Raw genomic sequence first — 12,448 nt, 5'->3', positions numbered from 1 at the left:
TGGCCACCAAGAGAAAACCACTTCAGAATGTTTTACATCAATCAGGTATTTTCCTTTATCTATAAAAATTGTTTTGAGCTGGAATTTAATCAGTTGTTGATGTTACTAAATTAATTAAATTACTTCATTGTTTTGCTTCATTTTGATGGACATAAATTATTATTTTTAAAAAAGAAAGTTTTCAAAAGTATCCCTTAAACAAACCACTTACCCTAAAAGAAATGGTTTGTTTTCAAAACACTCAGAAAGAAAAGATTGATGAGTTCCTAGCAAGCTTTAATCCTCCCCAGAATAGAATTCCCAGCATGGATTTACAGCCAGCAAAGCAGAGAATGGAAAAGAATATTTTAAAATTCCTTTATCCTCCCAAAGAAATGCACTCAGCTCATCTTGGCCTTCCACAGAGGCTGCTGTGATTCTCCAGTTTCATCATGCCCAGGAGGGAAGGGATGTTCCTGAATGCCACAGAAATCCAGCGTGTGAAAAACGCTGCCCTGTGCTCACAGATAAGCCATGAGAACAGGGAAGAGGAGAAAGGAAATTTCTCTGTTTCCTGCTTGGAAAAGATGCTTTTTCCTTGACCCCAGGGTTATCACGTGAGAAAGGGAGGCAGGTGACACAAAAGTGTCCCTGGAATGGGAGGAGAAGGGCTCTGGAAAGCTGACATGTCATTTTTGGGGTCTTTTTCCTGTTTTTTATTCACTGTTTCCTCAGAGAACGTGAGGAGAAGCTGCGGCCCAGCTGATTTCTCCCACAGCTTCTTGACATGAAAATAATATTTTTTTTCCCTCTCAATTTGTACAAAAGCACCTCAGGAAGTTCAGAGGAAAGTTTTGCAGTTTCCCCCCACATAACTTGGCTGTTTTATGGGTAGATTGTGAAAATAGAGATGAATTTCTCTTCACTCTCAGAAGAACATCTTGGAATTTCTCAGCATGAAGGAATTTTATAGAAGTTACATTGAAAGGGCCCATATTTCTGTATTTACAGTGGTCTGTACATTTAATACCAGAACAGACCAGGTTTAACTATAACTTTCTTGAACCTAAATCTAAAAAAAAAATTTAAAAAAAATTATTATTTACTTTGATCAGCCTTTTAATACTGGAACAGCCTGGTTTCAAGTATAACCTTTTTGAGGCTAAGTATATATATTACAAAGAAGTAATTATTTAATTTTATTCAGAATTAGGAGTTCTTTTTGAGGAGAATTGCAGCCATTCAGGTAAAGAAGTGATCAGTGGGTGTGAGTGGGCAAAGCTCTGCCTTCCTTCTGTGCCTGTCTAAAACGCATTTTATTTAATCCCTCCCACCCCATCTGTGCTTAAAATAAGATCTGAGATCTGATATTTATATTTGAGGTTGATACTGAAGAAAAAGGAAAGTTTTAGATCTACTGGGGATTTAACTTAGGTCAAATGTGAAGATCATTTCTGATTTTCTCCTAAGTGTAATGAGCTGGAATTGGCTCCCAACTCATGGATTTTATTTTAATTTTCACTGCCTAGTTGATTTCATTTTAATTTGCACCACCTAATTTGAATTTAGAGAGAATTCTTTGGCTTTTAGCAGTCAGGAAACAAAATTGAAGCAAAGCTCTGAGAATTTTCTAACAACAAAAATCAGAGAGCAGAAGTTGCTCTTTCAGAACTACAAATTTGTTTATATTGTATTGAAAATATCCACAAAATCAATTTTTCTGGGTCAAAGTTGATTTTAAAAGTCTTTTTTTTTTTTGCCTTTGATTACCTAATGAGGGCAATTTTTTCATATTTCTAGTACTAATAGATTTTTGGGAAAATTGGCTGGGAATGCAGCTGCTATGAGAGCTGAGGCAAATGAGGATAATTATGAGGGTGAGAATAGAAATAAATGAACAAAAATACTCAGCACTCTAATTTCAAGATTAATTTCAGTGAGAACAATAAAAAACTTTAGAAATAAATAAGATTCAAATTAACTTTAACAAAAGGGTTGTGCTTTTTATCTCTTGTATGCAACAGAAGTTCTTAAAGCAGAAACATCAAGGCCTAGGAATAACAAAGCTGTGTTGATCAGAGATATTTAATAAAAATAATTACTTTTAAGATTCTAAACTTCCAAAACAAAAACAAAAAATTGAAACAAACAAAAAACAATCTAACAAAAAACCCAAACCAAAACAGCCCTGCCAGGTCTGATGTTCCCTTTCCTTCTGCAGCCCCCTCATCAATTGATTAGATTTATATAATATTGTCTAGTATTAATAATATATTATAAATTTGTTGGTTTAAAAAGCAGCATGTGGTTCTATAAAGCAGCAATAATAGGTTTATTTGGATTTAGCCTTATTGTAACATATATGTGATAATAATAATAGTGGATTTAAGTCATTTTTTGTTATTCTGATGGGAAAAACATCCCCTTTATGCAAAAAAAAAAAATCTGAATTTTTAGAGATGAGGAGTGTCCAGTTTGAAATGCTGGAAATTGACTGAAATATGAGTCAGCCCCAACTCACTCTTGGCTAAATTAAAATTAAATGAATTCAGCAACAGGAGACTGGAAGGAGCCCCAGAGCTGGCTCACGACTTTCTCAGAACTGCTGAGTTTAGCAGTGAGTTGTGTGAAAAATGTCATGTGTGTTCCTTCCTCCTCCCCAGAGTGTTCCTCTGCAGCATTGGCATGGAAACTTCTTGTTTTCACCCCTCTTTAAAAGGAATGCCTGGTTTTCAGCTGTGTTTTCTGTCGGTGCTTTGCATGCAATAAATGTCCTCTGCTTTTTGCCTTGCTAGAAGTGAACTTTTTCAGGCTTCAGCCACAAAAAGAAGGAACTTTGAGGCTCAGAAGTTGATTTTTTTTTTGCTTTCAAGACAGCTCTGTGCCATCTGCATCCGGATGTACCCAGATAAATAAGAATACAGGCTGAGTTTGGCCTGTTGGGAGGCAAACCCTGCACCTGCACCAACATTTCAGACCAAAATGGAGAAGTGACATTGGGCTGCAGCCTGAATGCTTTTGTTAATTTAAGAAGCCGCATTGCTGCCCCTGAGCTTTTTAGCTGCTTGGAGCCATCCAGAAGTTTGTGTTTGGTTTACTGATGGAATTTTTAGCACTAAACACTGTTTTTGTTGTAACCCAAGCCCTGAGGGAGCAGCAGGGTGTCCATCTATGTTTAGCTCAGGTTTTTTGGCTCTGCCTTCATTCCTTGGCCACCAGAGTGGGTTTGGTTTCCCTCTCTTTTGGGAAGAGGTTAAATTGAGGCATTCCAGGCCTGAAAACACTTGAGCTTCATGGAGTAAATCAGGATCAGGCCCTTCAGTTCCTCCGCCTTCTTCCCTGCAATTTGGGCTTTAATGTCCACGGGAGATAAATCTGGTTTGGCTCCTTTCTTCTCACTTGTTTAATGGTTTTCATTTTCTTGATGTTCCTGTCCAGTCCGTCTTTCCCTGAGGGTACAGAATTCAGGCTTTTCATTGCCACATTTTTATTTTTGTGTTATTTTTAGAACTTTAGGCAAGGGTGAGGTCTGCCTGGGTGCAATACTGCTTTATAAATAACTAATAAAAGTCTGATCCTACAGAATTCCTTTATTTTTTAGGAGGCCTTAAAGAATAGCCACAAAGTCCACATTCATTTTTCTGGTCAAGTGCTTTTGATTATAAATAGACTAAAGCCCAAAATCACACTTGGGGTAATGGAGAAGATTATCAAGTGACTAAAAAGTCTGGATTTTTTCCATATGAAAATGAGCTGTTGAGTAGGAGCAAGAGCAGTGGGAACATCAAAAATATGTTATGGGCTCAGATGTGTGATAGGGAACAGGGAATGTCAAAGATTCTGCACAGGTTTAGGCTCAGGTGGAAGCTGTGGAAGAAGTTATGTGATAAACTGGAAAAAAACTGAGGTGAAATGTTACTTTAAGGATTGGATGTGCCTAAATAAATCCATGTGTTGTTTCCTTCAAGTTTGCAATGGAGTAGCTTAACAGAGGTAATTAGAGAAGCCAGTAATGAATGAATGTTATTCTCGAAATCATATTAAAGAAAAGCCAGTTTATTAATTAAATTGAGGGGATGGGTGAAGAGATCCTCACCTGAAGCTTCACCTTCCTACCTGATCCATCCCAGGGCTGGCCCCGTGCCTGTACCTCTCCTCTTCGTCTTCTGGGCTGCTCCACACCTTGCCTGGCAATTCCCTGTGCCTGGAAAAGAACCCTGGCTGCCATTTCAGACACTCAGAATAAAGGCCAGTTCAATTTTGGCAAAGAACTTCACTGAACAAGCAATGAGCTGAACCAATTTTGCCTCTTTTTCAGTTATATCCCTGATAGGCTGTCAACCAAAGGTAGTAATTTTTGTCTCTTCCACAGGGCCAGGAAAATCTTGTTTTCAGAATGACTTCCTGGTGTCTCTTGGTTTTACCCCAGTCTGTGCCAAATGCTGGTGTAGATGATTAAGCTCTCATCCTTCCTTGACACAAGTAATTCCACTTTTCCTGCTAAAATACCTGATAACAGCATCTCTTCTTCTGCAGCAGCTGGAGGCTTCCCAGCTACTCTGTGAATTATTCCATGTCTTGCAGCTCTCTTACCCTTTTCTGATGGGCTAACCTTGGATTTCTCCTGCCTAAGCAACCTTTTCATCCTTCTGGGCTTTTTCTCTAGTTTCATACTCCACCCGATGAAGAAAATTTGTGTCATTTGAACCACACAGAGTGAGAAATTTGTGACACAGGCATTTCTTTCTGTGTGTATTCTCTCTTCTTGAGTCAGTTTATAAGGGATTTCTTTTGGTTGATCTGAAAGGCTGGGCAGGATTATCTCAGGACTTATGATAAAAAGGAGTGTAGGGAGTTGTGGATTGCAGTGATTGGATCAGAAAAATAATCACAGGGACTGGTTGAGGTTGGAAGGGATCTCTGGAGGTTGTCTGGTCCAGAGCTGCTTGTTCAGGACTGTATCCATGTGGCTTTTGGATATCTTCAGAGATGGAAGATGATTCTGTGACTCTGTTACGAATGGAAATGATGGAAAGATCGGGAATGATTTCAGTAATTCCATGCTGAAAAATGTTCCTGCTCAGCTCAGCCTACAGACAGCAGGGAACTATTTCATCTTGCTCTAGTTGGAACTTCTTGAGGGGGACAGTTTTACTCTTTGTCATTGACACAACAAAAGCATGAGTAAGAACAATATCAAAAATGTGATTGGAAATTTCAGACTCTGTTTTGCAGACACAAACATTTTTGGGCAGAAACTGCCGTGCTGTGCTAAAATATTTGATGGCTTTGTGGTTAGATCACAGTTTACACAGAATGAGCCCCTTGGTCACACTAAACCTTTCATCTTTAGGAAGGAATTGTTCCCCATGAGGGTGGTGGGACCCTGGCACAGGGTGCCTGAGGAAGCTGTGGCTGCTCCACCCCTGGAAGTGTCCAAGGCCAGGTTGGACAGGGCTTGGAGCATCGTGGGACAGTGGAAGATGTCCCTGCCTGTGTCAGGGCTTTTAAAGATCATCATTCCATGATCTTTGCTTCCTACAATGCCTGTTTACTTTGGAAATGGGATTCTTGCGAGCTTTTGCCTTTTGGAGTTGCCTTCCCACAACCTGGTCCCATCCCGAAGTTCACCAGCAAGTTCTTGTCACACCTTCCTTGTTTCATAAGAAACAGGATCCCAGGCTGATAAATGTGGCACGAAGTTACCCTGTAGGCCAGCCCAGGGTCTGGGCCATCGTAGCTCATCCCCTGTTGCCCGTTGCAGAGCCGGCAGCTGGAGTCAGAGACGGGCACCACCGAGGAGCACAGCCTGAACAAGGAGGCGCGGAAATGGGCGACGCGCGTGGCCCGCGAGCACAAGAACATCGTCCACAGCCAGAGGGTAGGTCTGGCACAGGCACATCCCCTGGGACAGGAGCTGCTGACAGCACCAGGGACCCCCCTGGGGCCTCCCTTCGTGGGGCTGTCAAAAGTCAGTTCCACACTGGGAAAATCCGTGAGGGATTGGTTGCTAAATCTAATGCGAAGATGTAAAATTAGATGGGAATTGATACGTTTATTTCTTTGTCTGTGGCTGAGCTCTGAAGAGCTAAAGGCTGTGTTTGGGCATCAGGCAGCTGGGTTTTGCAATGTGTTGAATGTGTCTTTTAGGAGGGAGAGTAAAGAAAAAAGTTCCTTGCTCTTCCCCCAAAAAATCCAGCCATGAAGGACTCTGCTGTGCTTTCACCACACCCTGCCCAGTTTCCCGGTGTTCCATACAATTCTAGCTCCTGAGCACAGCATCACCTGGAGAAAATCAACATCCGGAATGCTCTGACATCTCTGGGAAGGCTCCAGGGAGAGCTCAATGCCCCTTCCAGTGCCTAAAGGGGCTCCAGGAGAGGTGGAGAGGGACTTGGGACAAGGGGTGGAGGGACGGGACACAGGGAGGGCAGCGTTAGTCACCACATTTTATTTGTTTTATTTCCTGGGATGGACCTTTGTCAGCCAAGCCCAGCATCCAGACAGTAACTGATTGTCACAAATTGCTGTCCTTGGCATCTCCTGCACCTGTGGTGTGTGTCCTTGTTCCTGGCAGACCCTGGAAGAGCTGGAGTGCCACGGGCCCGTCATGTCCGAGCAAACCCGAGCGGAGCTGGAGCAGAAAATAGACGAAGCCAGGGAGAGCATTCGCAAGGCTGAGGTACAAAGGAAATTGTTTTGGCATTTTCACTTCCTTCCCACAGGTAGATCTCGGTTACAGCTTCATTTGGTTGGTGGAAATGTGTATTTTTAGCATCAAAACGCAGAGATTTTTAAGATCTTTTTTCTTCATTTGGTATTTGTCAAATCACTGACTGAACTTCATGAAAGTCCAGATCAGAAGAGTGATATTAAAACACCTGATGAAGAGTGAGTCCTCTTGCTGCATTTTTCACTGTCTAAGGTCAAAAATCTCTATATTTAGGGGCTTCATCTGAAACAGGTTGAAGAACAATCTCATTGATTTTTACTAATTTCCTTCTGCTTGAAGAAATTAATACTAGAAAATGTTTTTTTATCTGACTTCATATCTTTAGATTATAGAACTTTTATGTGCTGTTGTAGTGGGTTTTGATACACTAAATCTGACTGTTGATGAGGAAACATTGGAAATAATCCTTGTATCTCTAATTTTAGTGTGAGGTGCTTTTAAAAGGGTTACAGAGGTTTTTGAGACGTGTTGTGGGTTAAGACTCATGAAAAAATGAACTTCTTATTTGGCTGCCAGTGTTGGGCTGGTAAAAGTGAACTGTTTTCATGGGCACTGACTGAAAAACCCCATTGCAGGCAGCAGGACCTGATCTGCTGGGTTTTGGGTGAGTGGGTTGCTTAATTAAAACTGAAGGAGAAACCTAATTGTTTCAGTGAACTGCTTCTCATACCTCAGAGTACCTGATGTAATTAGGAATGTGATTTACAGGTGAAGGGGTTGGAAAATACAGAGCAAAATCATTCCTCCTCCTGGCAGGAGAACTATCAGGCTCCCTTTTTAAAGCAAATGCAGGATATGGTTTTTTTAAAAACCTGATTCTTACAGAAAGTGGTTTAAAAACTTGCTTTGAGTAAATAATTTCCAAGAGACCATACTCCAGAATACTTGTGTATATACATACATAGTTAATAATTAAATCTGCAAGGATAAAAGCAGCAGCAAGAAATAAAGTCAGGATAAGAAGTTGCCAAAGAGCAAGTTCTTGCAGCAAAATGTTATAAAAGGTACAAATTAAACCAGTCTGGAACTGGATTTAGGAGAGAGGCAAAGTGCCAAGAAGAGGAAATTTTATATATAATTTTCTCCAAGACGTGTGTTTTATCTAATTCAGACGAATAGTATATTTTCCTGGTTTTCCAGTGTGTTGGAGTTAAACCACCCCTTATCTTCCTAATATTTAACACATGCCATGTTTTACAAGGGAGTATGGTGCCAGTGCCAAGTACTTGAGGATGAAACTCAGTGACTGAGGGATTTTTGCCAACTTCTTTCTCTTCTGCTGCACATTTTAAAGACATGAAGTTATCCCTGAGCTTTTGGAATGCTGTGGAAACCACTTTGTGGGAGTTTTCTGTATTGCCACCAAAGCTGTTCATAGTGTAGGATTGTTTATTTTTTTCAGATAAATCAATAAGTGAATTTAGGGAGATTTTACTTCCACTTGGGCTTTTTCTTTTAGCCCTGTTGGTCCCCACTCCTCTAAGACTGAGCTCAAGACCACAAATCAGACAAGAGATTTTGGCACACATGAAATCCTGGAGGAGAACAACCTGAGCTTTGAGCTAAAACCTGTTCTTTGGGAATGCAATTATAATTCCTTGCAGTGTGTGAAAACCAAACATTCCTGCATATTTAAGTGCACCTGATGGAGATGGAATTACTGAGGGTTGGGTTGGGGAGTGGTATTTGTGCAAAAAGTCATTGAGGCTGTAGAGAGGCTGTGGAGTTTGTTCTGGTCTCACATCTGAAGCTGTGTGAGGATGACACAGAGATTTGATTTTTATTTTATTTTTCTCTTGAAATGCTTGTTATTTTAATGGAATTTTTTATGCCTGTTCTATCCCATTTTGGTTTCTTGACTCGTTCATTTTCCTTTGCAAATCCACTTTCTCCCTTTTCTGTCCTTGTCATTCCTGAAGGGGAAGACAACTTCACAAACACATAGAGATTAATTCTTTCTAGTTTGGTTAGAGGGCATTTTATTGGTAAAGGTTTTATTTTTCCAGGGGGTATTGGGCATACAAGTGCTCATCTCCCTGCCCTCTTCCTTGGAGATCCTGAATCCAGAGAAATCTAAGCCCTGGGAGGAGCTGAGGGGCTGTTCCATATGGATAACTGGATTTAACAAGTATAGGGATGTGGAAACAGGTGTCGTTTGAAAGTACAGCAAGGGAATTGAGTAAAAATGTGCTCAGGATCAGGAAATATTGGAGAATCCCAATTGTTTTGTCTTCTGCAAGACGAATATGAACCCTCAGATTGGCACATCCACAGCTCAGTGGGTTATTTCTGATCTTTTCCTCCCTGCGATAACAGCTATTTTTCCTTGTGATGTTTTCAGGGAGCAAACTCCTTGATTAGAGTTAGGGAAAAATTAGGATTTTCAGCAGAGTGCTGCTGTGCAGATGATACATGACAGATGTGACTGTAACTGATAACCAGAGCACACATTTTTGTGTTAAAATTGGCAAATGTGGGGTTTGTTAAAGGAGGGGTTTTTGTTTTGTTTGATTGCTTGTTTTTAAAGGAAATGTTAAAATAATGTTAGAATTGGGGTGATAATACCTCTGGCACTGGCAAAGAAGTAAAATTGACTGTAGTTAATGACACACTGTGGAGTTCAGATCCAGAGGGATTCATGCTTGTCCCTGCTGCATTGAACCACTTTGATAAAGACAAGCCCTGAGAGCACAAGGTGCTCCTTCAAACTGAAAGTGGCACAATTCAGGCATCAGATCAATTAAAAATTGGGGAATTGATGTTGAAAACTGATTATTTGTGAAGATAAGCCATTCTTGGAGCTCCTCTGTACTCACTGACCCAATTCAGGTAATTGAAGTAGAACTTCTGTGATTTCAGCTTTGATTTCTGTAGCAGCAGGGAGGAAGGAAGGGAGGAATTGAGCTTTCCATTTTCCCACTGCCTGAATCCCTTTATCTGTCAATGACTGGAGACACAAATTTACTGGGAGCAGAGCCTGTTCCCCCTGGCTGTCCCCTCCTGTCAGGAGCTGTGCGGAGCCACCAGGTCCCCCCTGAGCCTCCTTTGCTCCAGGCTGAGCCCCTGCCCAGCTCCTCAGGGATTCTGCAGCCCCTGCCCGGCTCCTCAGGGATTCTGCAGCCCCTGCCCAGCTCCTCAGGGATTCTGCAGCCCCTGCCCAGCTCCTCAGGGATTCTGCAGCCCCTGCCCAGCCCCTCAGGGATTCTGCAGCCCCTGCCCAGCTCCTCAGGGATTCTGCAGCCCCTTCCAGCTCCTCAGGGATTCTGCAGCCCCTGCCCAGCTCCTCAGGGATTCTGCAGCCCCTTCCAGCTCCTCAGGGATTCTGCAGCCCCTTCCAGCTCCTCAGGGATTCTGCAGCCCCTGCCCAGCTCCCTCAGGGATTCTGCAGCCCCTTCCAGCTCCCTCAGGGATTCTCCATTCCCTTCCCTGCTCCCTCAGGGATTCTGCAGCCCCTTCCAACTCCCTCAGGGATTCTCCATTCCCTTCCCAGCTCCTCAGGGATTCTGCAGCCCCTGCCCAGCTCCTCAGGGATTCTGCAGCCCCTTCCAGCTCCTCAGGGATTCTGCATTCCCCTCCCAGCTCCCTCAGGGATTCTGCAGCCCCTTCCAGCTCCCTCAGGGATTCTGCAGCCCCTGCCCAGCTCCCTCAGGGATTCTGCAGCCCCTGCCCAGCTCCTCAGGGATTCTGCAGCCCCTTCCAGCTCCTCAGGGATTCTGCATTCCCCTCCCAGCTCCCTCAGGGATTCTGCAGCCCCTTCCAGCTCCCTCAGGGATTCTGCAGCCCCTTCCAGCTCCCTCAGGGATTCTCCAGCCCCTGCCCAGCTCCCTCAGGGATTCTCCAGCCCCTGCCCAGCTCCCTCAGGGATTCTGCAGCCCCTTCCAGCTCCTCAGGGATTCTGCAGCCCCTGCCCAGCTCCCTCAGGGATTCTGCAGCCCCTGCCCAGCTCCTCAGGGATTCTGCAGCCCCTTCCAGCTCCTCAGGGATTCTGCAGCCCCTGCCCAGCTCCTCAGGGATTCTGCAGCCCCTTCCAGCTCCCTCAGGGATTCTGCAGCCCCTTCCAGCTCCCTCAGGGATTCTCCATTCCCTTCCCTGCTCCCTCAGGGATTCTGCAGCCCCTTCCAGCTCCCTCAGGGATTCTCCATTCCCTTCCCAGCTCCTCAGGGATTCTGCAGCCCCTGCCCAGCTCCCTCAGGGATTCTGCAGCCCCTGCCCAGCTCCTCAGGGATTCTGCAGCCCCTGCCCAGCTCCTCAGGGATTCTGCAGCCCCTTCCCAGCTCCTCAGGAATTCTCCATTCCCTTCCCAGCTCCTCAGGGATTCTGCAGCTCCTGCCCAGCTCCTCAGGGATTCTGCAGCCCCTTCCCAGCTCCTCAGGGATTCTCCATTCCCTTCCCAGCTCCTCAGGGATTCTGCAGCCCCTTCCCAGCTCCCTCAGGGATTCTCCATTCCCTTCCCAGCTCCTTCAGGGATTCTCCAGCCCCTTCCCAGCTCTGTTCCCTTCCCTGCACACCCTCCAGCCCCTCCATGTCCTTCCTGTCCTGAGGATGCTGAAGCTGCCCCAGCACTGGAGGTGCCTCAGCAGTGCCAGCACAGGAGATTTCTGTTTCTCATCTCCTTTTCCTGTCTCCCACCAAAGGCTCCAGCGTGGCTCTCCCCAAGCAGTTCAGTTGTCCCAGGGCTGACAAGATTCTTCTCCAGGATGGTGGTGGAGGTTTCCCATTTGCTCTCAGTTCTTTGGGCCTCCACAGCAATTAATCCCGCTTAATTACAGGGGGATGTGTTTTGTCTCCTCATCAGGATACCTACAGCTCTCCAGAGTGTGTTTGTACCAGATTAGATCTGGTTAAGGCTCATTGTGGTGCTGTTTGCTCTGTTTGATCAGCTCAGAGGTGCAGGGCCAATTTATTTGTGTTTAATTGGGGGGCTGATTTCTCCCTCTCCTTGTATTTGGCTGTGGATATTTATTGCTGGATTGTGGCACAGTGGGAACAAAGGAAATTCCATATGCTTCAGGAAAAGAAATGAAATGGAGCCACAGAAGGGTTTGGGAGGGAAGGGACCTTCAGGGCATGGGCAGGGACACCTTCCACTAGACCAGGTTGCTCCAAGCCCTGTCTAACTGCCAGGGAATAAGGCTTCTAATCCAAAAAGGTGAATTTGTAAAAGGCCATCCCTGATTGAGCTCAGGAAGCAAAGGCTGGGGAGCAGTGCAGGGAGCCAGGTGCCTTCCCTGCAGGAGATGTGTGGGAGCTGTTGGCCTTTCCAGGTCAGCAGATTGAGGACTGGCCTGGAAAAACCCCAGTGACATCCACAGAGCAGGAATTTCAAACTGTCTTGGTGAGAAGCAGTTTAGTGAGGGGGAGGATGGCTTTTTAACGTGGTGGGTAGTGCCAGGACACAGGGAATGGCTCCCACTGCCAGAGGGCAGGGATGGGTGGGATGTTGGGAAGGAATTCCTGCCTGGGAGGGTGAGCAGGCCCTGGCACAGGATGCCCAGAGAAGCTGGGGCTGCCCTGGATCCCTGAAGTCTCCAAGGCCAGGTTGGATGAGGCTTGGAGCAGCCTGGGACAGTGGGAGGTGTCCCTGCCATGGCAGGGGTGGAATGAGATTATTTTCTAAGGGATGGCTTTGGGGTGTCTAATCCAGCCTCTGCCTCAGTCTTACTGAATGTTTTGGCTCTGAAATGTCCATAACATTTTTCACTCCATGAGGAACCAGTGTTCACCCCAGGACTGCAG

The 12,448-nt window shown here is 44.7% G+C and overlaps 1 protein-coding gene across 2 annotated transcripts in view; it reads left to right on the top strand.

Moving 5' to 3' along the window:
• FCHSD2 (FCH and double SH3 domains 2) overlaps positions 1–12,448 on the top strand; it is a 120,194-nt gene that overhangs the window by 93,367 nt on the left and 14,379 nt on the right. For both annotated transcript variants that reach the window (XM_063150229.1, XM_063150228.1), the window contains 2 exons: positions 5,744–5,860; positions 6,557–6,661. In XM_063150229.1, coding sequence (XP_063006299.1) covers positions 5,744–5,860; positions 6,557–6,661 — 222 coding nt within the window. The remainder of the gene's footprint in view (positions 1–5,743; positions 5,861–6,556; positions 6,662–12,448) is intronic.

This window comes from Melospiza melodia, chromosome 2 (assembly GCF_035770615.1).
Source record: "Melospiza melodia melodia isolate bMelMel2 chromosome 2, bMelMel2.pri, whole genome shotgun sequence".
NCBI classification, from domain to species: Eukaryota; Metazoa; Chordata; class Aves; order Passeriformes; family Passerellidae; genus Melospiza; species Melospiza melodia.
Note: the sequence above shows the minus strand (reverse complement) of the source record. Positions and strands in the feature narration are given on the sequence as shown.